The 25,843-nt window shown below is 37.7% G+C and overlaps 1 protein-coding gene across 6 annotated transcripts in view; it reads left to right on the top strand.

Moving 5' to 3' along the window:
- The window catches only part of CEP290 (centrosomal protein 290), a 98,869-nt gene that overhangs the window by 46,479 nt on the left and 26,547 nt on the right, over positions 1–25,843 (top strand). For all 6 annotated transcript variants that reach the window (XM_069095117.1, XM_069095119.1, XM_069095120.1 and 3 more), the window contains 9 exons: positions 3,171–3,282; positions 4,239–4,694; positions 6,464–6,628; positions 7,000–7,107; positions 7,529–7,663; positions 14,704–14,970; positions 15,986–16,093; positions 20,178–20,377; positions 23,221–23,434. In XM_069095117.1, the coding sequence (XP_068951218.1) occupies positions 3,171–3,282; positions 4,239–4,694; positions 6,464–6,628; positions 7,000–7,107; positions 7,529–7,663; positions 14,704–14,970; positions 15,986–16,093; positions 20,178–20,377; positions 23,221–23,434 (1,765 nt within the window). The remainder of the gene's footprint in view (positions 1–3,170; positions 3,283–4,238; positions 4,695–6,463; positions 6,629–6,999; positions 7,108–7,528; positions 7,664–14,703; positions 14,971–15,985; positions 16,094–20,177; positions 20,378–23,220; positions 23,435–25,843) is intronic.

The following is a 25,843-nucleotide window of genomic DNA, read 5'->3' as shown; positions in this document are numbered from 1 at the left end:
ACCATTTTTCTATTTTGTTTCTCCAACAAATCTTGCCTCAATATTCTTTTTTTTTTTCTTTTGTGCCTGACTCTCAGAATTTTCAATTCATGGGGGAAATAATGTGTCTAGAGGCAGTGACACATGGTAGAAATTACTCTGTCCATAATCACACAGTCCAATTCTTTTCCTACCCTCCCCATGTTCCTTCTCTATCCCATTAACTTTACCTTCTGATTTGTGGGTGTATGGCCTCCTCTCCTCTAACTTCCAGCTACCTTTAAGCCAGCCTTTAAGAATTCTCTTATTCCTTCTCCTAGAGCAGGACATTGTCCTGGAAGTCACAACACTTTCAGATAAGGTGATCTCCCTGTGAATACCTTTTCTAATACTAAGTCCATTATGAGGCTCTCATCTCCTGTTGCACTTCTTGCCGTATAGGAATGCCCTACCTATACCCCTGTTAGACTAAGACTTCTCCTTTGATTTTCCCAGTTCTGATTTCTCATTCTGCCTTTCCCATTCTCCTTTAGCCCCTCTTGATGAGAGACCATACTCATCCTATCCCTTTTCTGTTTACCCATGGATTGTGGACATCTCTCATTCTTCTCTGTCTCTGCTTCCCTTCTTCCCACACATGCCTCTTTCCCCCTCTGCAGTTTGGTCTCACAAAACCCATAGATTCACCTCTATGGGGATTGTTTGGTTGGATACTTCATTTCTGTTCCTCTATTTTCACTTTTTTTTCTTTTCATTCTATTTATGTTTTTGTCCTCTTGTCTACTTTAAATCTTTTGACAGTTCTTTTTTTCCTTCTTCCCTAGAGCAGTCTTTTTCTTTCTCTTACATTTTTAAAATGATCTCTGAACACGTGATAATTTATTTCTTTACCTGTTCTTTCCTTAGTAATTGTATTAACCTTTCTTGGGGTGTATGCAAGTAGAATATTCTGTTTGTGTCTGTTTTTTTTAAAATAGGAATTTCTCAAAGCCCTCTCTTTTGTTGAACATAATTTTTTTTACTAATGATTAGGCTCATATTTGCAGGTTACATCATTTCAGAGTGTAGCTTGAGTACTTTGGCTTTTCAGAGTATCCTATTTCCCTCCTGTTTACTATTTCTTAATTTCCTTTATATAGGTGCATGATCCTAGCTGCTTACAGAATTTGTTACTAGAGTAGTTAAATTTAACCTCTTTATGTCTCTTAGTTTAAAGTATATGACTTTCTTTACAGGAGGTGAACTATGGATTCCTACGGTCCTTTTTTTTCTATATTCCTAAATTATAGGTAGTTTTATTTCTATGACATTTGGATTTTTTGATTTGTTTCGTTTTTCTTAGAAACTTTTGTTTTCGGTTTTTTTTTTGCAGGGGAGAAGGCAGGGCAATTGGGGTTAAGTGACTTGTGCAAGGTCACATGGCTAGTAAGTGTTAAGTGTCTGAGGCTAGATTTGAACTCAGGTCCTCCTGACTCCAGGGCTGGTGCTCTATTCACTGCACCACCTAGCCACTTTGAACCTTCTAATCTACAAGTTGGCTCGACGTTTCCTGCACAGCTGTCATTACCTTAAATGTCGTTGGCTTTGGCTCTGAGAGACATCATATCTTTTTAAAACGTTACTACCGTCTCCCCCCCCTCTTTTTCCATATTTTCATCCCCTTCAGGATTTTTGAATTCCAAGTATGTTCATCTCTCTTTGGCTTCTTTGAAGCAACTCACCACCATGGTTTAATTTTTTTTCCCCAATTTGCTAATAGATTTTAAAAATTTCTTCATTGAGAAATGTGAATTTTGATATGTGTATGTATATATGCTTATATAAGGATTTAATTTCTTGAATAATTATTTTTGAACATTTCTGATATTTCTTGTTCTCTCTTATAGTATTACAAAGAGTTGTTTCATCAGAAATCAGTTCATTTTCTTTTGTCTCATAATATTTGTTGAGAGTTTTAATCTCTTTGAGGAAGAACTTGTCTTTCTATCTAGTTTTTAGTTCCTTTTGGGGGATTTATCAGCTGGTGCTGTTTTGATCAAGTTTTTTTCCTCTTGGATATTTCAGCCTTTTTTCCTTATATTCTCCTATCACTGACTTTCAGGCTTCTGCCTTTGCTTAAGGGTAAAACCTTGGGGCTCTACTGCCATACATCATCAGCTTTCTCCCACTGGTGCATGTAGGCCTCATTGGTCTTGATCCTTGCTATTAGTAGCCCATGGAGAGATAGGATCAGCTGGGCTTCAGTCCCCTTTCCTTTAGGCTTGGTAGAGCCATTAACAGTGGCATCCTGTCTCATTTCTTCCCTTGGCTCATCTTTCCTGTTCAGGCTGGGCTTTATTAGGGTGTGCCACTGTTTACAGGGTTTGGGGGCAGTGGGAACAATATTCTGGACTCATTCTGCAACTTTTGAAGTCCTTAAATTAGTGACCACCTACGCAGAAGCCCAAATGCCCTCCTTCTTGATGTGCTATGGGGAGCAAACAGAGGATGACTTGTGCTGGTCAAGTCGCAGCAGAAGGCGTTTCTGACATGGGCCCAGGCACAAGCCCAGCAAGCCCAGTGTTCACGTTTGACCTCTGACGTGTACTGTATTTATGACCCTGGATAAATCACTGCCTTACATAGTGTTCTAGGCAACTCTCTAAAGAGACCATACATTGGGGCAGCTAGGTGGCACAGTGAATAAAGCACTGACCCTGGAGTCAGGAGGACCTGAGTTCAAATTCGGCCTCAGACACTTAACACAAAAATTACCCTTGTGACCTTGAGCAAGACACTTAACCCCAATTGCCCTGCCTTCCCCCTCCAAAATTAAAAAAAAAAAGAGAGAGAGACTATATATTTCAGAGAAGCTGCTGACCTACTATTAGAAGGGATTTCCTCATCCATGACTTTCTTATCCAAGTGAAATCCGAAGTCCAGTCCTTGTACTAGTCTAGTGGGAACTGGGAAAGCCTGATCTGCCCTCTTGTTGATCTCTTTGACCAAATGTTATAATGCACACTTATACTCAAAACATTGCATGTTAGATATAGTCTGTTTATGTTGAATAGAAAAGTTATAAACCAGGGGATTGTCTTAAAGACTAGAAACTCAGCATTCTGATTGCTTTTTTTAAACCAATTTTTTTTGCATTTAGAAAATTTTTAAATGCCTAATAGTTATTACTGTGTCATTATATGACTTACTAGACTGAAGGAGATTTCTGATATTGCCAAGACTCAAGTTGAAGCTCTGAGTTCACATCAGCAATCCAGAGAAAAGGAAGTGGAATCTCTGAGAATGCAGGTGTTAGACTACCAGGTGAGAATAGCACCAGCTCTCCATAAGAGGCATGAATTTATTAATTTTTAGAAATCAGGCTGTGGATGATTTTACCAGACTAGGAGTCTGGTCAGAACTGGTTAGAATACCTTGGAACTGAACCTCCCTCTGGAATAGAAAGGTGGTAGGAACAAAGGGAATTAGGAAAGAATGGGCATGTAATTGAATGCATCTAATATAGACCCTGCTGCTGATTATGATCTAGATAATGCAGAACAAACAGTGCAGAAAAACCTCAAAGCTGGCTGAGGATACTAGTTTTATTTTTATTTTTTAACATATGGCCTTTCTTTAAAAAAACAAAACAAAAAACCTCTAAATGACTTAATATGTCCTTTTCAGTCTTTTTCATTAGAACCACATCATTCTGGTAAAATAAGGCTAGTATTCTAGTTATTGAAAAATTTGTAGGTATCGAATTTTATAGTTACTAAAAATGTGTTTTATAAGTACTGAAAATAATTACTTTGGTAGCCCCAAATTACATAGCTGCTTAATGGAGCCAGGACTAGAATCTTAGTCTTCTGATTGAGAATTCTTTCATCGGATGATTCAAACTTATATCATAGAATAGTCTTTGTAGGTTATTATAGTAAAAATGCTGTGCTTCAATTTGAGAAACATATAACATATTCATATATAGTATTTACATGAAAAACCTAAACCTTGATTTCAGTGGAAATTATGTGACAAGGGAGATAAGCAAGACACAATCCTTGTGCTTGAGCATTTTACAATTTCCTTTAGGCAGTTGGAACATTGATAGTACTGACTGTCAGATGCTAATGCAGTATGGCGAGGGGTTACACATTTACTCAATTTTAGCAGAGGAAATCAAGGAATTCCTATGGAATGAGTCAAATTTGAGTTGGGTAATGAAGCAAGGGTATGATTCCATTTTCTTACTTACCCACCTTAATTCCTTTTGGCACCAGGCACAGTCAGATGAAAAAGCCCTCATTGCCAAGTTGCATCAACACATTGTTGCATTGCAAATTAGCGAAGCCACATCTGTTAGCAAATTGGAATCAGTGACTTCCCAGATGCGCAAGGTGGAAACTTACAACTTGCGTCTTGAACAAAAGCTTGATGAGAAGGAGCAGAGTCTGTATTTTGCCCGCTTAGAAGGGAGAAATAGAGCAAAGCATCTGCGCAGCACCATTCAGGCTCTGCGACGACAGTTCAGCGGTGCCCTGCCCTTGGCACAGCAAGAGAAATTTTCCAAAACAATGATTCAGCTACAGAATGACAAACTACAAGTCATGCAAGAAGTCAGAACTTGTCAGGAGGAGCGGAGAAACATGGAAAACAAAACGCTGGAGCTGGAATTAAAGTTAAAAGGCCTCGAGGAGCTCATAAGCACCTTAAAGGATGCTAGGGGGGCTCAGAAGGTGGGTCAGTTTTGATCTTAGATGTTAAGGTTAAGATCACATGTGCAATTTTGGTAAGATTCTGCTTTAGTGAGTCTTTTTAAGGTCTCAGGGTGTATGGATGTGGAACCAGGGCTAGGAATTGAACCTGTGTTTTCCTGGGAATGGAGAACTCCCAAATGAGTAAACTCCCTCTACTTATAGTCTTAGAGAGTTGCTTAGAGCACTGAGATATTAACAGGCCAGGGTCACACTCTAGGACTTGAAGACTGAAAGACCAAGGTTCAGATCGTGCCTCCACACACAGGTCACTTCATCTCTCTGGGCCTCAGTTTCCTCATCTATAAAATGGATCTGGACACAGTTCCCTCTAATGACCCCAAATCATACCTAGGATTTCCCAACCCTAAGGCTAGCATTCTATCCACTAGGCCACCTGGTTTCCTCTAGATGGTAGCTGGGCTGAAATTTTCCTTTTTGATGTTTTTTGGCTCATTAGAGCTCTTGTGGATTTGCCAAGAAGCAATTCTTCTTGACTCCTGGACTTAAGATGTTCTTTTTTTTTTTTTTTTGATTGTCTAACCAGACTGGTAGATGAGGGCAGTGCTGTAGACAGAAGAAATGTAGACTTCAGCAAGGCTTTCAGGTTTCATTTCTTTGAAGATTTTATGTGAAAATTTATTGTAGAAACAAGAATGAAGGGAAAATGGTAGATCTGATAAAGAGAACAATCATCTTCTAGCATTTTAGAAACATTCATATACAAATAATTTCAGTCCTAATTTTAAAATACCTTAATCATTCATTGTACTAGGTCTCAAATGAATTCTCTCCATACATTTAAAAGCCTAGTTTCTTTAATATATATTTTAAATTAGTAAGCTCACATTTTTTTAGAAATACTTTATAATTAAGAGTTTTTATTATTTAGACTAATCTTTCTCTAATTAATAGGAATTAATGAAGTTTTATTGTTGCTACCTTGGACCTCCAATTGTCTTATTGAGAATTGCCCATTTGAATTTGGGACTCCCTTTTTCTAATAGTGAAACACAAAATTTATCTAAATGAGTGCAGGTAGATAATCCATTCTAATTAAATGGGTGTTTTTTATAATGGTCACAGTTATTTTATATCACCTAACTGGAAAAGTTTGGAATGTGACTAGATGAGGGAGTTTGCAATACATAAGTTTGCTATGGAAAGCTTGATATGTGATCTCATACAAATGTGCCTACATGCAGTTTATGTTTATATGTGTGTGTGTATGTATATATATTCAAATGCATTTACATATATACACATGTACATGGGACAGCAATAGGTCTCTGCTCAAGCATCACTTAACTGTTCTTTTTAGGTCCTCCTGACTCAGAGTGAATGTAAATAGTAACTGTTTTTCTTTTGGCCAGTAACCCTGAGGGTCTTCCCCTCCCAGTTTGATTTTTTTTTTTTTAATTGAAGGGGCCATCCCTTGGTTCACTTCTTAAAGAGGCCTATTCACTGAATGAGTATTGCCTCATCCAAAGTGCATACTTGAAAAGACCTTAGCTTTAAAAGGACCAAGATCTCTCATTTTCCATTTTGCCCTGGGCCTTCTCCAGTCTTCCTGATAGATATCTGACTACTGGACCCAGATGACTCTGGAGGAGAAAGTGACTTTGCACAGCCCTGCCCCACTTAAATCAAAGTCAGTTGCAAGTTATGTCATCATCCTCTTGATGTCATGATCCTCTTTGAGAATGAAGGACAAATCATACAACATATAAACTTCTTTTTGTCTTATTTAGGTAATAGATTGGCACATGAAAATGGAAGAACTTCGTCTTCAAGAGCTAAAACTAAATAGAGAATTAGTCAAAGATAAAGAAGAAATGAAATATTTGAAAAATGTAATTTCTGAATATGAACACACAATCAGCAATCTAGAGGAAGAGATTGTGCAGCAAAACAAGGTACATATATCTGGATATATGGGGCATAATTATGTTTCTCTAGTAGGATTTTTAAAAATTGGAACCACTGCCCAAGTGGCTCCTGTAAACTTTTGACTGTATGGAGCTCCCTTTATTATTGTATAATAACAGCCTAAATTTAGTTCTTGTTTCTCAAATTATTTTTAAAATGAATGATTGTTATAATAGTTAAGACAGAAAGTATGCTATAAATAGTATTAATGTTGATAATATATTATTCTACTATATATTTATATAACAATTTTATCATATTGAACACCTTTGGTAGTCATATTTCATTAGGTATTTACATTAAAAATTTTTTTTCTAGTTTCTCTTCTCTATTATTGAAGTAAACTGTTTTTCTACAGTTTCATGAAGAACAGCAAATGTCCTGGGATCAAAGAGAGGTTGAGTTAGAACGGCAGCTAGACATATTTGATAGTCAACAAAATGAAATACTAAGTGCGGCTCGAAAGGTATGTGGAGCTTCATAGGAAATTGTGAATAGCATATGACTCTTTTGTTATATAGAAATGTTATATAGAATGGACTAGAATGTGAATGGGATCAATCATCTATAAAACAGAAGCAAACAGCATAATGGATTAGAAACCAGAATCCAATGTTGTTTATACGAAATACACTTAGAAGAGAGAGACACAGAACGTTAAAATAAAACTCCCTCATCTAGTCACATTCCAAACTTTTCCAGTTAGGTGATATAAAATAACTGTGAACATTGATGAAAATGTTTCTTTCCCAATCAGGTAAAATCATCTCATCTTTTGATGTTTAAAAGATAGGTAGCATTTAAACTATGCTTAACATGCACTTGTAAAAAATGAACATTTTTCCCAGTGGTAGAACTGTTTTTTGCAAATTTCTGTTTCCCAACAGTTTGAAGAAGCAACAGGATCAATACCAGACCCAAGTTTGCCTCTTCCAAATCAACTTGAGATAGCTTTGAGAAAAATCAAGGAGAATATTCGCGTAATCTTGGAAACCCGAGCAACTTGTAAATCATTGGAAGAGGTAATTAATTTGCCTTATGATTATTAGGCATGAATGTGTAATTCCTATATTAATGTATGTTCATGAAGGTGAAAGTTGGAATTATAATTGTTAAACCTGTAGGTAATTTTAGAACATATTCCTGCTATATTTTCCCTAACATACCTTATATGATCCAAATCAGAATTGATTAATTTGGGTTTTTCTTCCTGACCCTTTTGTTTTTGTTCTTTGGATATATTGATGCACAACCACCCATAATGCCGAAGCTGTAAAGCACGTAGGAGTTGTCGACAAATAACCTAATCTTTCTCTATTTAGTTGACTATTGATCTTGAATTTTCATTCTGTTTCTTTCTTGCATGAATCTCATGAATTGGATTGCCTAGACTATTCCATATTGTGTATCCTTAAAAATGTTACTTGTTAATAAGGATTTATTACTCAAAATTTTAAAAAATGAATGCTAAAAATTTTTTTAATGTAATTGGGAAAAGAAAAAAATAACTCATTGAACTTTTCCTTTAAGAATTTGCAGGGATGGCTAGGTGGTGCAGTGAATAGAGCACTGGCCCTGGAGTCAGGAGGACCTTAGTTCAAATCTAGCCTCCTACAATTGACACACTTACTAGCCATGTGACCTTGGGCAAGTCACTTAACCCCAATTGCCCTGCCCTCCCCCCTCCAAAAAAAAAAGAATTTGGAAGCTATGCCATTTGGTGCATCTGTTTTTAGTATTGAAATTACTCATTGTCTATTGTACCTCTTAGCAAGATGTAATTTCTCTTATCTCTTTTTATTGGGTATATTTTTTCTTTTGCTTTTTCTGAGACCATGATCGCTATTCCTGCCTTTTTTTAACTTCAACTGAAGCATAATACATTCTGCTCCAGTGACTTACTTTAACGCTCTGTATGTGTCTCTCTCTTCTAAGTATATTTCTTATAAACAGCATATTATTGGATTCTGGTTTCTGATCCATTATGCTGTTTGCTTCTGTTTTATAGATGATTGATCCCATTCACATTCATGATTACTAACTGTTCGTTTCCCTCTATCCTATTTTCTCCAGTTTATTCTTCTCTCTTCTATATCCTGTCCCTCCTCTAAAGTCTGTTTTGCTTCTTATCAGTGACTTCTTTTACCCATCTTTCTTTTTATCATTCCCCCACTTCTTTCTCTTATCTCTTTCTTTTCCTACTTTTTTCCATAAGATGGAGGACTGTACCCAGTTGAGTATTTTTCTATATCCTTCCCTATTTGAACCAGTTTAGATGAGTTAGATTCAAACGTTGGCTACCTCTCCCTGCCCCCATTTTCCCCTCTAATGTAAAAGCTTTCTTGCTTCTTTTATGTACAGTAGTTTTCTCCATTCTTCTTCTCCCTTACCCCTTCTTTCAGTGCATTCCTTTTCCTTTTTGCTATCATGTCAACCTAATTAACTAGCTCCTATGCCACCTACCTATCTAGTCCATTTTATTGCCCTAATAATCATAAAGTTCTTAGATGTTACATGTATCATCGGATGTTTACTTTTTTATACTTTTTTTTTTTTGCTTTTTGGAGGGCAGTTGGGTTTAAGTGACTTGCCCAAGGTCACACGACAATATATATATATATTTTTGGCGCGTGTTAAGTGTCTGAGGCTAGATTTGAACTCAGGTCCTCCTGACTCCAGGGCCTCTCTAGCAACCCTTTTTTATGTTTCTTTTGAGTCTTTTATTTGAAAGTCAAAATTTCTGCTAAGTTCTGGTGTATTCATCAGGAAATCAGTCCTCTATTTTATTAAATGTCTTTTTTTCCTTGAAGGATTATATCCAGTTTTGCTGGCTAGGTTATTCTTGGTTATAATCCTAGCTCCTTTACCTTCTTATTCCAAGCCCTTTTCTTCTTTAACATGGCAGCTGGTAAATCTTTTGTGATCCTGACTGTGTGGCTCTATAGTATTTGAATGGTTTCTTTCTGGCTGCTTAAAGTATGTTCTCTTAGACCTGGGAACGCTGGAATTTGCCTGAAATATTGTAGCAGCAAGCACCCCAAGCACTTCCTCAGGGTTTGCTGCCCATACAGGTTCTTGGATCTGCTTTGTTAAAGGAAAGCAACTCAAAATGGGTTAACAAGCTTACTTTAATCAGTCAGACATATATCATTTACCTTGTTCAGGGGAAAAAGGTCAGCACCCCAAACTTCAAAATATACAGACAGAACTATCAAGACATTAACAGATCAAGCAGACAGCTCTCCAAACTGTCCAACCATTACATCCACACCCAGTCAACATCTGGGTTTCCACATCTGGGTTTTTCAAAGCTGGGGGGACCCTGGACAACGGCTTCCCAGAATACAGATCAAATCACAGAACACTTCTCAAAGTGAGTCCCAAAACAAAGCTACACATCAGGGCTTATACAGCCTTCTCCTGGCTCAGAGAATGCAACAACCCTATTGACCCACTGGCCAATCAAAAAGTATCTACTGAAAAACAAGCCCCCCCCCCCCCCCAGGCTTCTGGTGCACTTCAGCCTATGGGCAGGGAAGATCTTCCAAATTTGCATTCCCATTACAAATATTACTGGGAGTTTTTATTTTGAGATCTCTTTCAGGAGGTGAGTGGTACACTTCTGGTTTACACTTGGTTCTAGGATATTATGGAAGTTTAACTTTTTAATTTCTTGAAATATGATATCTAAGCTCTCTTTTTTTATCATAGTTTTCAGGTAATCTAATAATTCTTAAATTATTTCCCCCCAGTCTGTTTTCCAGGTCATTTGTTTTTCCGGTGAGAGATTTCAAATTTTCTTTTATATTTTCATTCTTTTGACTTCATTTTATTGTTTCTTGATATCTCATGGAGTCATTATCTTTCAGTTTTGTCCAGTTGGACACTTTGGAGTCATTATCTCCAAGTTGTCCAATCCCAGTTTTTTCCATTTGACTAGTTTTGTTTTTTAAGGAATTATTTTCATTACCATTTGGCCAATTCTGTTTCTTTAAGATATTATTTTCTTCAGTTTTTTTATATGTGCTTTTTAATTGTCTTTTCATAATTTTCTTCCCTTGCTCTCATTTATCTTACCAATTTTTCCTCTATTATTTTTATTTGATGTTGAAAAGCAATTTTTAACTTCTTTGAATTCTTGTTAGGCTTGTGTCCAATTCACTTTTTCTTCTTGGAGGCTTTGCTTGTAGCTGTTTTGACATTATTGTCTTCTAATTTTATGTCTTGATCTTCTCTCTTACCATAGGAGCTTTTTATGAAGAGATTCTTTTTTTGTTGTTTGCTTATTTTTTTCCAGTGTATTACTTGACTTTGAACTTTAAAGTTGCACTCTGTTCCTGAAGTTTGGTGATGGAGGAGGGGGACTATCCCAAGCTTCAGACTTTTTTGCACTGCTATTTCCTTAGATAGTTCTGGCAGTTTGAAAGTTTTCAGTGCTTCCAAGGTGGTGTGATCTGGGAAGAAGTATAGTCACTCCCCCTATCTCTTTCTAGCACAAACAATAGTTTTCCTGTTCTCTTTTGACCAGAAGTGCTCCTCCCCACCCTTGAACTCAGTAACTCAGAAGTGGGTATAGGCAATGGAGTTGCCAAACTCCAAATGCCAAACAGCATTTGGTCCTGCATCTAGTACTAGCTTAGGGGTCTTCTGTAGTCTTTCTGACCAGTTGCCAGGTTCCCTTACCATCTCTGCTTGGAGCGCTTCTAAAACTGCTCCTGTTTCTATTACCACCACTGGTATTTATCCACATGAGCTCTTGGGTCAGCTTTCCTCCCTATGTCATAGATCTTTCTTTCCAGACTCCTAAGTTGTCTTGGACTGGAACAATGTCTCAGTCTGGCCTTTTGTTGACTCTGCCATTCTAGAATTTAATTTGTGGAGTTTATTTTTAAACTTGTTTGGAATGGAATGTTGGCAGAGTTCAGCTTTCTCAGCCATTTTAGCTCTGTCCCTGCTTTGTTTTTCTAGTGTGGATGATTAGGTCAATTTACCTTGAATGGTGTTCCTGAGGTCAGTGTCATCAGCTAAGAGGAGCATTTGTAGAAGCTCCCATCTATTTCCTAATTTTACTCTTGTTTGATCTTGCGCAGGAAATTTTTCTTGACAATGGCAAATACCTCTGCTGGACATATGTTTAGCTTGATTTCAGTGATTCATTGAGCAGAATTATCACTTTTATGACATCTTTAGTGGTTTTGTGCACACGCACACAGTATAACTTTAATTATGTATGTGTGGGAGAAACATTAAGGAGAGTCTTTAACGTGTACTTTGTTCTATGAAGTCAGACTCTTCAAATTAATAAATAATAAATACCACAGGAGCTTTATGTTCATGACATATCTCAGTCTTTTGTGTGATCATGTGATCAGTCTTTTATGTGATCATATGATCCTTGACAGGATATTACTTTCAAGAGTTTGCCTTTTGGGGCGGCCAGGTAGCACAGCGAGTAAGAGCACCAGCTCCAGTGTCAGGATGACCTGGGGATCAAATCCGGGCTCAGACACTTAGCACCCACCCAGAAACACCTGGCCCTGTAACCTTGAGCAAGTTACTTAATCCTAATTGCTTAGGGGAGGCCAGGTGACTCAGCGAGTAAGAGCACTGGCTCCAGTGTCAGGATGACCTGGGGATCAAATCCGGGCTCAGATACTTAGCACCACACCCAGAAATAACTGGCCATGTAAGCTTGAGCAAGTTACTTTAACCCCAATTGCTTAAAAAAAAAAAGAGTTTGCCTTTTACTTTCTTACATTTTTGTTTTTTTAAAACTGAGGATGCTATTTGTACACAACCAGATCATTCTCCTGAAGACTTTATAGAGGTGAGAAAGCTGGCTTGTGGATTAGTGGCATTTATGTTTTCTTTAGGAAAAGTAACATGTGTTCTTTGTCGTTATTTTTGGACTTTCTGGGAGATGTTCTGAGTGCCTTTCAGCTCCAACACAGATTTTTTTGGTATTTACTTCATTGAGCAGGTCTTCCTAGCTTCATCCTTCATGTAGTATATGGATTGGTCAACTGGAATTTATTAATCTCCTCCTATGTACCAGGTATGGTGCTAAGCACTGGGGATCCAAAAACAGTAGAACACTGTCCATGCTCTCCAAGGAGTTCACAGTCTGATGGAGGAGTTGCCATGCAAACAACCTTTCACAAACAAGATACATACAGCAGAAATTGGGGTTCATCTCGGAGGAAAGACACTAGAGTTAAGGATTGGGAAAGCCTTCTTGCAGAAGGAAGGACTTTGATTGAGACTTGAAGGTGGGTGACACAGTGGGTACAGTTCTGGTCCTGGAGTCAGAAACATTCTTCTTCATGAGTTTCGAGTCCAGACTCAGACACTTACTGGCTGTCTGACCCTAGGCAGGCTGTTTAACTTCAGTTTACCTCAGTTCTTCATCTGTAAAGTGAGCTGGAAAAGGAAATGGCAAATCAATCCCGTATCTCTGCCAAGAAAACCCCAAATGGAATTGCAGAGGGTTGGACACACCCAAAAAACAACTACCACCTCACAGGGATGTTGTGAGGATCAAATGAGATGTTTTTTGTTTTTTTTAAAGCACTCAGTACAGTGCTTGGCCACATAGTAGGCACTATATAAATGCCATTTCTTTTCTTCCTTCCTGCTCTTGAAAGAAACCAGGAATGCTTGGAGGTAGTATTGAAGAGAGGGAGCATGGAAGGCATGGGAGACAGCTAGTGATGATTTGGAGATAGAGCGTTATGTGCCAGGAGTATCCAGAGACTGTGTCCCTGCATCAGAGTAATAAGACTGACTTTTCTTTTAAGGTTGGAATTTCTACATTCAGTGGACTATTTTCTTTCAAGTTAGTTAACTTTGGAAGTTAATTAGGTCATTACACTGTGTTGCTACTGCCCAAGTCATTCCTAGGCCCCTTTTTGGAAATTGCTTTCATAATTATGTGCCACATACCTCGTTCTTGATCAAATATGGTATTATTTCCATTTGATCACCCGTCTTATTCATCATACTTGCCTCTCAATAGTTTGGGAGTTTATTCAAAAATCAAATCCACTTTTTTAAAAAATCAAGATTTGCTGTTATTGAAGATATTCAAAAGAATGTGCTGTAGATTTTAAAGGTAATACCAAAGAAGGGAGTGCCAAAAAGGTTTCAACTCCTCCTAAGGTGACTTCTCGATGGGAAAACACTGAATTAGAGGTGTGTTTTGCGGTTTATTGAATCTGTTACATTTCTTTATATTCACATATAGAAGTCCATTGCTCTAAGGTTACATGGTTATCACAAATGGTAATGTTATTACTTTGAAAATTCTGGACTCTTCCCTTTTATGTCTTGACCTTTGGCTTTTAGCCCTTAGCACAGTTCCTGGTACATAGTAAGCACTTAATAAATGTTCATTCCTTCATTCATCTGTATGTGTCCCTACACATTGTGATCCAGATTCATTGGATATCATACCAAGCTCTTTGTAAGCCCCTTCTCCCTTCAATACTTTTTACTGTTTTGTGGGAGAGTGTAACGCTTAATCTTCCATCATCCTCCTGCTCAATAATGTTTTACAAATGATCTTGTACAATTACTCTGTGTTGCCAGAACAGACAAATATTGGATGGTTAATATAGTCTGTGGACATTTTTGACCTTCTCACTTTGATCACTTGGGCAATAGTTAAACTTTCTAGGAAGATAATAAATGAGTCCATGTCTTCACTTCTATCCATTTCCATTTTTCTGAGTTCACAGGTGTTAGGCTGAGTTGGAACACAGTACTCTCTTTCATCTTTATCCTTTTTTCTAATCTGCTATTATTTGTTTTTACCTTTGCTTAACTAGTTTATGATCTAACAGTAGCTGATTCTAATATAACTTCTATGTTTATAATCTGTTTTTCCTTGTTGCTAAAATATAGACAACTTCATTCTTTTTTAATGTAACCAGTACTTTATATCTAGTACTTAAGTTCTGTTTAGAACTGAATAAAAACCTGTGATAACACCATTTTAAAGGGGAAAACATGGGTTTTTAAAAATAATGTACTATTAATCGAGTAATCATTTTCTATATTACAGAAATTGAAGGTGAAAGAGTCTGCCTTATGGGAAGCAGAACAAAACGTTCTGTCAAGAGACAGAATAATCAACGAACTCAGACTCCGACTGCCTGCGACAGCAGAGCGAGAGCGACTCATGGCTGAGCTCAGTAGAAAGCAAGAAGAGCCAGAAAATCATCGGGCTTTGAAAGTCGCTCACCAGACCATCGCTAACATGCAAGCAAGATTAAATCAAAAGGAGGAGGTCTTAAAGAAGTACCAGCATCTCCTAGAAAAAGCCAGAGAGGTATTCTGAGGTGTAGCACATGGCAATTTTTATAAAAGACTTTTTTCATAATCTTGTTTATAGTTCAGTACTAAATGCCATTCTACTGCAGAGGAATGAGAGAGTCTACTTTATAATTTCAAAGGTCCAATTTTAGGAACGGTTACTTCACTGTGATTGATCAGCAAAACTAACCAGTTTGTGTTCCTGAGAGTTTCTTAGATATTGACATAACAAGAGATAAGAGAATAGAATAAACCCATTTGTGCTTTCAAAAGAGAAATTGAGTAAGAAGGTGAAGGCAGAAGGAAAAAAATAGAATAAACTCAGGTAGATAAATGTTCAGAGATCTTGTGAGAAAAAGTTGTGAGCATTTGAAGATTTCCTAGAAAATATAAATGACTTTAAAAGTAAGGTTGTTGTTTTTTTTTAAAACACTAGGGAAAATATTTGATCAAATCCCGGGGTAGGCTCACATAGTGACATACTGGCGCATGTGGCCCTTCTTTCTCAAAAGAGCTCAGTTATGCGCAAACACATTCTACCTTGTAGAGATTTAGAAAACATTACTTTTCTTTGAACTTTGTTGAGTTTAGTAGGTGGGTTCTCATTCTACAGATATTAATTTTAATCTCTTTCTGAGTTGCCAGGAGATTGTAAATCCCTTGAGAGCTAGGCCTTTGTACCTTATGTACCATTGTATTCCTTGTGTCTAACATGGTATCTTGTGAAGAGAAGGTGCTTAATGAATGTTTTCTCCCCCAAATTACTGGTGCTGAAAAATTTATCACTGGGTGGCCAGCCTTCTGTTTATAAGCTTATAGTATATTTAATATCTTGTGCTTGGGTCGAACTTAGAGAGGGCTTTACTAGCCTAGCTATCCATATCTCAGAGTCTTTACACAACAAAACAGAGGAGCAGGATTTTAGTGAAAGTTTGAAATATTAATGATTACAAAATATATTACTTTAAATTTGAATTATGTTATACTACAGTCTTCATAGGTAAAGGAGCTCTGATTTGATTTTTAAACAGGAGCAAAGAGAAATTATCAAGAAGCATGAGGAAGATGTTATCATTCTTCATCAAAAATTAGATCAGCAGGCTGACAGTTCACTTAGCAAACTCAAAAGAACAGCCATGGTAAGAGCCTTGTTCATTTTTTTTCTGCTTATGTTCAGCAACTTTATATAAATTTTAGAATTGTATTCAGCCCTGTTTGTTGTAATAAGGACAATATCTATAAGAAAATAAAACTCTACAATTAAGTTCACTCATTCAGATTCTGATATTCAGTGGATCAAAGTTCACATCAGAATATCACTGTGTATTGAAAAAGTCTGACATCAACTGGCTTGTAAAATAGGTAGTAGTCTTGTTGCTCAAAACCAGTTTTAAAAAGTGATTCCATTTCAACTCTTGATATTTTCGGTCTGGACCTGAGTTTTCATTAATGTTAGGAACTCCCAGGAAGAAGCCTCCATCCACCTGCTCTGCCCCTTTTATACTTTTGAAGAGTTGCCTAGGTTAATGAGACTTTAAGTGGCAGAATCTGAGCTTGAATCCAGACTCTCTGAAACCCAAAGCTTCTCTCTACCCACTATGCCAGGCAGTCTCTCTATTTTTTTTTTTGCCTTTTTTTTCGGGTGGGGGGTTAAGGTAGGGCAATTGGGTTTAAGTGACTTGCCCAAGGTCACAAGGCTAGTTTTTGTGTTAAGTGTCTGAGTCCTGATTTGAACTCAGGTCCTCCTGACTCCAGGGCCAGTGCTCTATTCACTGTGCCACCTACCTGCCCCCAGTCTCTCTATTTCAACAACATGGGAAAATGGAAAAGAGGGAAAATCTGACCACCCTCAGTATTTTGATCTCGTAACAGTTCACTACACTCACCAGAGGTTGTTGTTGTGTTCACTAGGTTCTTCTTATTTTGATCTGAATCAGTTTACGCAGGTCTTTACAATTTTCTTTAAGTTTTTCACATTCAGCATTAAAAGTGGAAATGAGTGAAATTTTATGATGTCCAACTTGTCATTTCTTCCATATGCATTTTGTGTACTGAGGATGAATTAGATATATGCCTGCTTCTGGAAACTGAGGAAAAGAGCTTAGGGTATAGCTGAATGCCCAAAAAGTATACTTATGAGGAAAACAAAAAATCTAGAGCCATTTTGATGGTTTGACAGCTGTTTGGAAATATGATTAATCACATTGTAAATATAATAAGGAAAATTCACCTAAAAATGTAGCATTCTGTTCTGTTGATCAGTATTTGGTGTTGAGTCACCCTGTGCACACTGATACACAGTGAGTCTGTAGTTCTGTGATGAAAATGAATACTTTTTAAAAAATTTTTCAAATGCTTTATTAACTTCTGATTTACATCATTCATTTCCACCAGATTTTGAGTTACATATTTTCTCCCTGTCTTTCCCCTACCCACTGCCCCAAAACAGCAGTTCCACAGTATATCCCCTCCTTCAATCAGCTCTCTCCCATACTTCTCCCATATCCCCTTTGACTTTTCCAGTAGGACATGGTGGATCTCCATGCTCCAATGCCTGTATATCTTATTTCCCAATTACATGTAAAATAGTATTAATAATAGTGTGTGTGTGTGTATGTGTATATATATATATATATGTATTTAAACATTTGATTTTAAAACTTTGAATTCCAGATTCACTCCCTTCCCGTCACCCACCCCCAATGGAAAGATAAGCAGCTCAGTATAGGTTGTACATGTGCAGCTTATGCAAAACATCCTACCCCACCTTCCGCTAGTTCTATGCTCTACTTTGATCCCGTCCCTTTTCAAAAGTGGGTGCTTCCAATTTACCTCCCCCGAGCCTGCCCTCCCTTCCATCATCCCCCCTCTCATTCCCTTCCCCCCTACTCTCCTGTAGGGTGAGATATCCTATTTAGTGTGTATTTCATTCCCCCCCCCCCAGCCAAATTCAAGGAGAATAAGATTGACCCATTCCCTTTTGTCTTCCTAATCTCCTACATTGTAAACATTTTCCCTTGCCTCTTCTGTATGGGAAAGTTTACCCCATTCTGTCTCTCCCCATCTCCTTTCATTATATTCCTCTTACCTCTTAAATTCACCTTTTAAGTATCATCCCTTCCTATTAAATTGGTCCTGTGCCCTCTATCTGTGTCTACCTGTAAACATATATACACACATTCACATATGTATTCATACTCCCGTATACCCTCCGATAGACATATATATATATATATATACACATTCCCTTCAACTTATTTCATACTGAGAAAGGTTTCATCAGTTACAATTATTGTTTTTCCATGTAGGAATGTTAATTGTTCCACTTTGATAAGTTCCTTATGGTTTCTTTTCCCTGTTTACTTTCTCATGCTTCTCTTGCTTCTTGTATCTGAATGTTAAATTTTCTATTCAACTCTGGTTTTTTTCATCAAGAATGCTTGAAAGTCCTCTATTCCACTGAATAATATTTTCTCCTGAAACATGATTCCCAGTTTTGCTGGGTAGGTGATTCTTGGTTTTAATCCCAGTTCCTTTGACCTCCGGAATATCATATTCCAAGCCCTTTAATGTCTCAGTGTAGAAGCTGCCATATCCTGTGTTATCCTGATTTTGTTTCCACAATATTCAAATTGTTTCTTCCTGGCTGTTTGTAATATTCTTTCCTTGATCTGGGAATTTCAGAACCTGGCTGTAATATTCCTAGGAGTTTTCTTTTTGGGATCTTTTTCAGGAGGTAATCAGTAGATTCTTTCAAGCTCTATTTTACCCTCTGGTTCTAAAACATGAGGGCAGTTTTCCTTGAGAATTTCTTGGAGGATGATTTCTAGGTTCTTTTCTTTGATCATGGCTTTCAGGTAGTCCAAATAATTTTAAAATTATCTCTCCTGGATCTATTTTCCAGGTCAGTGGTTTTTCCCATGAGATATTTCAGATTTCCTTCTATTCTTTCATTTGTTTGGATCTGTTTAATAGCATCTTGATTTATCATAAAGTCATTAGCTTCCATTTGCTCCAATCTAATTCTGAAGCAATGATTCTCCTCATTGAGCTTTTGAGATTCTTTTTCCATCTGGCAAATTCAGCTTTTTAAGCCTCTTGCCATTTGAGTTAGTCTGTTTTTTAAGGTGTTATTTTCCTCAGTCAGGCTGTTGACTCTCATTTCATAATATTCTTGCATTGTTCTCATTTCTCTTCCCAATTTTTCCTCCACTTCTCTTATCTGCTTCTTAAGGTCCTCTATGGCCTGTAACCAGCCCATATTTTCCTTTGATGTTTTTGGTACAGGAGTTCTGACTTTACCGTCTTCCTCCTGTTCCATGCTTTGATCCTTTTTGTCCCGCAAAAATGAATCTAATGTTGGATTGCTTTGATTTCTTTGCTTCCTTTGCCTGGGCATGTTGCCACTCAATTACTTGACTTTTGGGCTTTTTGCCACAATAGGACTCTGCTACCAGACAGGGGAGCTTCTGTCCCATATGCTGGGGTTTTCTCAGCTGCCGGAGGTATTAGTTGGGACCTCTTGCTGAAGCCTCCACATGCTCTGGAAAGCTGGATACACACCCCAGGACCTCCACCCTACACCACAATGGAGATATCTAGATACAAGCAGGTTAAAGCAAGAGCGATTACCCCTCAGACTGGTCACTTGGTCCCCCTACACTCTGCAGGCCAGGAGCTGAAGCTGCCACATGGCAGCAACTGCACTGCAGCCCTCAAAAGCCGAGGCACTCCCAACTACTGGGATCCAAAGTCCACACTGAACTGACCTCTCACTTTGTCCTTCGCATCTATGTGTTGATAAATCTGGAAATGATCACAGCTGCAGGTGATCTGGAGTCCCTCAGGTCAGCGGCTGGTCAGGCCTGCCCTGGGGCTAAAACCTCTGGTGGAGTTGGGCTCAGCTCCCAGAGTGCTGCCCTGGAGGATTCCTGCTGGCCTGGCAGGCTGTCCTCAGTGGGAGGTTAGCTTCTCTGTGTCATTTTGTGAGTTCTGCAGCTCCAAAGTTTGTTTAGAGTCCCCTTTTCCATGAATTGGGAAAGTTGGAAGCTGGGATCCGCTGGGAGGACCTGCTTCTACTTCACCATCTAGACTCTGCACGAAAATGAATAGTTAAAATTCAGATTATTACATTTGAATAATTTGGGAAATAAAATTAAAACGTGGTTATTTTGTAGTTTTGTATTATACCTGAAAATGAGTATGACTATTTATATTTCATAGGAGTTAATGAAACAACCTTCTGTACCAGTTGCTACTAGCAAGCATTTCATGCATCTGGCAGAGATGGAGCAAACAGTTGCAGAACAAGATAATTCTCTTTGTTCACTTTTGACCAAAATGAAGAAGATGTCACATGAAATAGACATACAAAAGCAAATCACTTTAACGAAAGTCAAAGAATTTGAAAGCATCCGAGCCCGGTAAGTGTGATAAACTAGTTGTGATTACTGTTGAAATGTGCACCAGGACAGGAATTAGAAGACCTAAACTCAAATCCTGCCTTGACCAGGTACTAACCAAATGACCTTTCTGAAAAACAGATTTTTGATAGTCCTTGTTTTTCCATCACCCATATTTATCCCCTTTGTCTCTCACAGAGTATCATCTATTATTAGAACAAAGAACTTAGGGGAAAAAAAAAAAGAAGAGTAAAAAAAAATCAGCAAAGCTAATATAAAGAAAAAAACTTGTTATATGCATTTCACCCACCCTATCTGTAGACCGCTGATTCTTCTATCGCTTTCTTGATAGCCATCTGATGTTGGACAACTCACATTCATTCCCAGAAGGTAGAGATTGGTAATTCTACTTGCCCTGCCTACTTCAGAGGCTTGTTGTGAGATGGTGTATGTATGTGAAAGCACTTTGAAAACTAAAAGACCTATAAGTGTAAAACGCTGTTGTTATTATTGTTATCAGTGTCATTAATAGTGGATGTTAACTCACCAGTCAGATTGGCTAAGATGACAAAACAGGAAAATGACAAATGCTGGAGAGGATGTGGGCAAATTGGAACACTAATGTATTGCTGGTGGAGTTGTGAACTAATCCAGCCTTTCTGGAGAGCAATCTGGAATTATGCCCAAAGGGCTATAAATACTTTCATACCCTTTGATCCAGCAATACCACTCCTAGGGTTATATCCCAAAGAGATCATAGAAATGGGAGAAAGACCCATATGTACAAAAATGTTTATAGCAGCTCTTTTTGTGGTGGCAAAGAATTGGAAATTAAGGGGGTGCCCATCAATTCGGGAATGGCTGAACAAGTTGTGGTATATGCATGTTATGGAATACCATTGTGCTATAAGAAACGAGGAGCAGACGGTCTTCATATTTACCTGGAGAGGCTTAAAAGAACTGATGCTGAGTGAGAAGAGTAGAACCAGGAGAAATTTGTACACAATTGTAGACACAATGTATGTGTGATGACCAACTTTGATAGACTGGACTCTTCTCAGCAATGCAGTGATATAAGTCAATCCCAAAAGACTCATGATGGAGAGAAATATGTGCATCCAGAGAAAGAACTAGAAAGAACGAAGTTTATATCCAGGTGGAAGCAAAATACCTGATCTTTTTCCTTCTCTTATTTGGTTTTATATCCTCTTTACCATTCTTCATTCCAGCTGGTACAATCCGTCCTTATAACCTGACTAATATATAATGTGAAAGTATTTACAGATCCTATACTTGACTATAAACTGCTATGGGGGGGTAGGAGAGGGAGGGGTACAAAATGTGAAACTCAAGGAATTGTAGAATTGAATCCTGTAAACTAAAAGGAAACAAACATTAATAAAAAAAAAGATTAAAAAAATAGTGGATGTTAAGTGTTCTCAGAGCAGTATAGTAGGAATTTTGAAGGGATACTTTGAGAATATCGATTTTTTAAAAATCTAACCCCAGAGAAATTTACAGTTCTTCAAATCATAATGGTATTAAACTAATCCAATCTCCAGGATGATAATTGAGATAATTAATTCTGCTTTGGTTAACAAACTGTGATTTTTAAGGAAAATTTTTCTCCCTGACAGAAACAAAGACTTAATGGTAATTAATGATATTTCTATATATGTGATCTTCCAGCATAAAAGCTTTATTTAATAGAGCTAGATGGTATTTTAAACTATATAATAATATATTATAATATATAATAATAATGAACAAAACCACTTTGTATGTATTTTAATTGTTATTTAAAATATAGTACCAGGCTATTTAGAAAATAGTAATCTTTTTGAATTTATTCTTATGCATTATTTAGGCCTGCTAGATAAAATAATTATTTCATACTTTCAGGTCCTTCTCATTTCTGTTTAAAATACTTCATTCAAATTCTACTACACCTTCATATTTACATTAGTAGTAAATACAGTTAGATATGATGTATATTATCACATACATTGAACTTTTGATGTTTATTCATTGAATTTGTTGTGTAGATGATCAGTGTAAATCAAACTAAAGTTAGTTCCATTACCCCTACTCCCCCACCCCCCAACCCACTCCATGTTAATCAGGTTTTAGGAATCAAAATAATTACCTAAGTATTTTCGTTTGTATACATTTTTTTTAAGTTAGGCCTACCTGTGCATACCAGAATTAGATGCAATAAAAAGATTATCCCCTTTTCACTTACATAGTGAGGAACCAAAACATACTGAGTATGTTTTTCCCAACTACCTAACAAGCCATAGGCTTATTAGAGATATTGCTTCTCTTGCCAGATGTGTTACTTAGATTCAGTTGCAATAACTACTTAATTTGATAATAGAGTTTTTGGAAACTTAAAACTTTAGTAAAGTTTATTACTTGGCAATATCATCATATTTTTTTCCCATTGTAATTAATAAATCCCATTGTAATTAAATAAAATTTAGTACTTTGTCATTGGAACAAAGTTGGCATTCATACTGAATTTAATTGTTAAAGCTCGTGAGAATACTGATAACTAATATGGTTATTGTTTATCATAGATGACTGGACTTGAGTAACAGAATTGCATGGTGTCAAATTAATTTGGAGAAGCAGAGCCTCCTCACATATCTAGGTTGCTGAAGAAGAATTTCCTGGGACTGAGGATTGTTCTCTATTCATTGTTCCATTCTAGTTTTGGAAGCTCATGCTACTAGGCCTCTACTTTTTCACTTGTGACATATTTCTGCCCACTTAGGGAGTGTACATCCCAGAAAACATTCATTCTAGCAAAATCAAGATAATTTGAGAATTCCATTAAATGCACGTTTGTTTGCTTGTTCCAGCCTTGAAGAAAATCATGCAGAGGTTGTGAAAAAACTGCATGCTGAGATAGAAGACTTAACATGTTCTATGTCCCAGACAGAGAGGGAACTGCAGTATTTTAAATCTGAAGTACAAATTCAGAAAGAAGCCAACACAAGAGCTCCAACAGCCACCATGAAAAATTTAGTAGAACGACTTAAGAGCCAATTGGCCTTGAAAGAGAAACAGCAAAAAGTAAGTATTTAGCAACACAGTTAATTAATGCAAGTGAGTATATGATGTGCTGCCATGATTTAGAAAGTAGTGCTAAAATATTTGTATTACTTATTTCAGCATTTTGTTTTTGGTTAAAAAAGATTCTTGATTACCTGCTAATTGCTTAACACTAGAAAATATTTTCTTTACTAAGAATGCCCTTAAATTACACTTAACCCTATGAAAACCTGTTATGTCTCATGTGAGTACTTTAAATTACTCAGTAAACTGTGAGGAGGTAGAGGTATTCTGGAATTGCTGTGCAGCTGCCCTTGATGAGGTCAGGAACCCAGGCTAGGATGGGTGTAGCCTTTGAGACATGATCCCCCTCTTCTTGATACCTTCTTCTCAACACTTCTCACTTGGTCCTCCTCCTACCTGTCTGACCACTCCTTCTATATCTACTTTGTTGGATCTTCATTCAGGTCATGCTTACTCAGTGGATAGGTATTCTCCTGACTCCAGGGCTGGTGATGTATTCACTGTGCCATCTAGCTGCCCCATTTTTTTTGGAGGGGGGAAGGCAAGGCAATTGGGGCTAAGTGACTTGCCCAAGGTCACATAGCTAGTAAGTGTGTCAGGTGTCTGAGGCTAGATTTGAACTCAGGTCATCCTGGATAGGTATTCTCTAAGGCTTTATCCTGGGCTCAGTCCCCTCCCCTCCCATGCCCTCCCTTCCCTTTCCTTCCTTTCCCTTCCCTTTTTTCTGTATAATATTTTATTTGGTTGATCTCATCAGTTCTCAGTGTCTCAGTTATCATCTCTATACAGGTGATTATCAGATCATCTATCCTGAATCCTCTCTTACCTCCATTCTCTTATTTCCAAACTCCTATTACACATCTTGAACTAGACATTGTGTAAATATCTTAAACTCAGTATGTTCAAAACTGAATTCATTTTCTGTCTTCCCCAACCCTCCTTTCTAACTTCCCTGTTACTGTGAAGGGTACCACCATCCTCCTAGTTACCCAGCCTCTTAACTCAGGTATCATTCTCAATTCATCACTTTCTCTCATCCTTCACATTCAGTTTCCAAGTCCTGTCATTTCTGCCTTCATAACATTTCTAGTATATGTCCCCTCCTCTCCTCTGATACTGCCACCATGCTGGGGTAGACCTTTATTACCTCATACCTAGCCCACTGCAATAGCCCACTGGCTGGTTTTCCTGCTCCAAGTCTCTCCTCACTCCAGTCCGTCCTTCATTTTAGCTGTCAGTGATCTTCCTGAAGCTCAAGCCTGACCATGTCTCTCCACTGTTCAGTAAACTCCAGTAGCTCCCTGTTCCATCCAGGATCAAATATAAAATACTTTCTTTGACTTTTAAAGTCCATAACCAAGCTCCTTTCTACCCTTCCAGTCTTCTTACTCTTTAATTCCCTCAACGTATTCTGCAATTTATCCAGGTACATCAGCCTTCTTGCTATTTCTCACACTGGACACTCTATTTCTTGATTTTTTTTTATCTTTTCATTGACTTTCCCCATACCTTGAATTCTCTCCCTTCATATTTCTACCTCCTGACTTCCTGGCTTCCTTTAAGACTTAGCTAAAATTCCATCTTCTGCAGGAAGCCTTTCCCATCTCCCTTAAACCAGTGTCTTTCCTCTGAAATTGTCTCCAAATTATCCTGTTTGCAGCTTATTTTCCCAGAAAGGGTTGTCTCCCTCCTTGGACTGTGAGCTTCTTGAGGGCAGGCACTATTTTTGCCTTTCTTTGTGTCCACAAAGCTTAGCGCAAGTCCTGGTACAAATAGATGCATGATAAATGCTTGTGGAATTGACTGACAACATCTCTGCATGCTGAAAGGACTGGCAGATATGATTGCTGAACCGCTGTCAGGGGTCTTTGGAAAATCCTAGAAAATTGAAGAGGTTCCAAGAGCTAGAGGATGGATGCCTGGAGGGACAAATTTTCCTTCTTTTCATAGTATATATGGTTCAGAGGATCACAGACTTAGAACTAGAATAGACTTTAGAGACCATTTAATCCAACCCCCTTTTTTTGGATTAGGAAACTGAGGTTCAAAGAGATAATGCATGTTCTATTGTAGGAAGTGACAGAAACAGGATTTGAATCCAGGTCCTTGTATCAGCAATGCCATATTCACAATGCCAATAGAGATTACAAATATGCTGATATAATTATCCATCACAAAATACGTCAGGTTTGCCATTTGGGGAAATAAACTAGAAAATTTATTAAGATACCAAAAGACTGAGTCCCAAAACCAGAAAGTGAAAGCCATCAGAGTAGTTATGACATTGGCACAGGTAGATAAAGTAGAAAGCACTCACATTTTCAAGCCTTTAAAACAGAACAGGCTACCTCAGGCAAAGGTCCTCCTCTCCCCACTCACAGCAACCACCCAGCGTCCTGGAAGCGC

The sequence above is a fragment of the Petaurus breviceps genome, unplaced genomic scaffold (assembly GCF_028583685.1).
Source record: "Petaurus breviceps papuanus isolate PSGF00001 unplaced genomic scaffold, PetGlider_PUasm1.0 225, whole genome shotgun sequence".
Lineage (NCBI taxonomy): Eukaryota > Metazoa > Chordata > Mammalia > Diprotodontia > Petauridae > Petaurus > Petaurus breviceps.
This window is presented reverse-complemented; position numbering and strand designations above follow the sequence as displayed.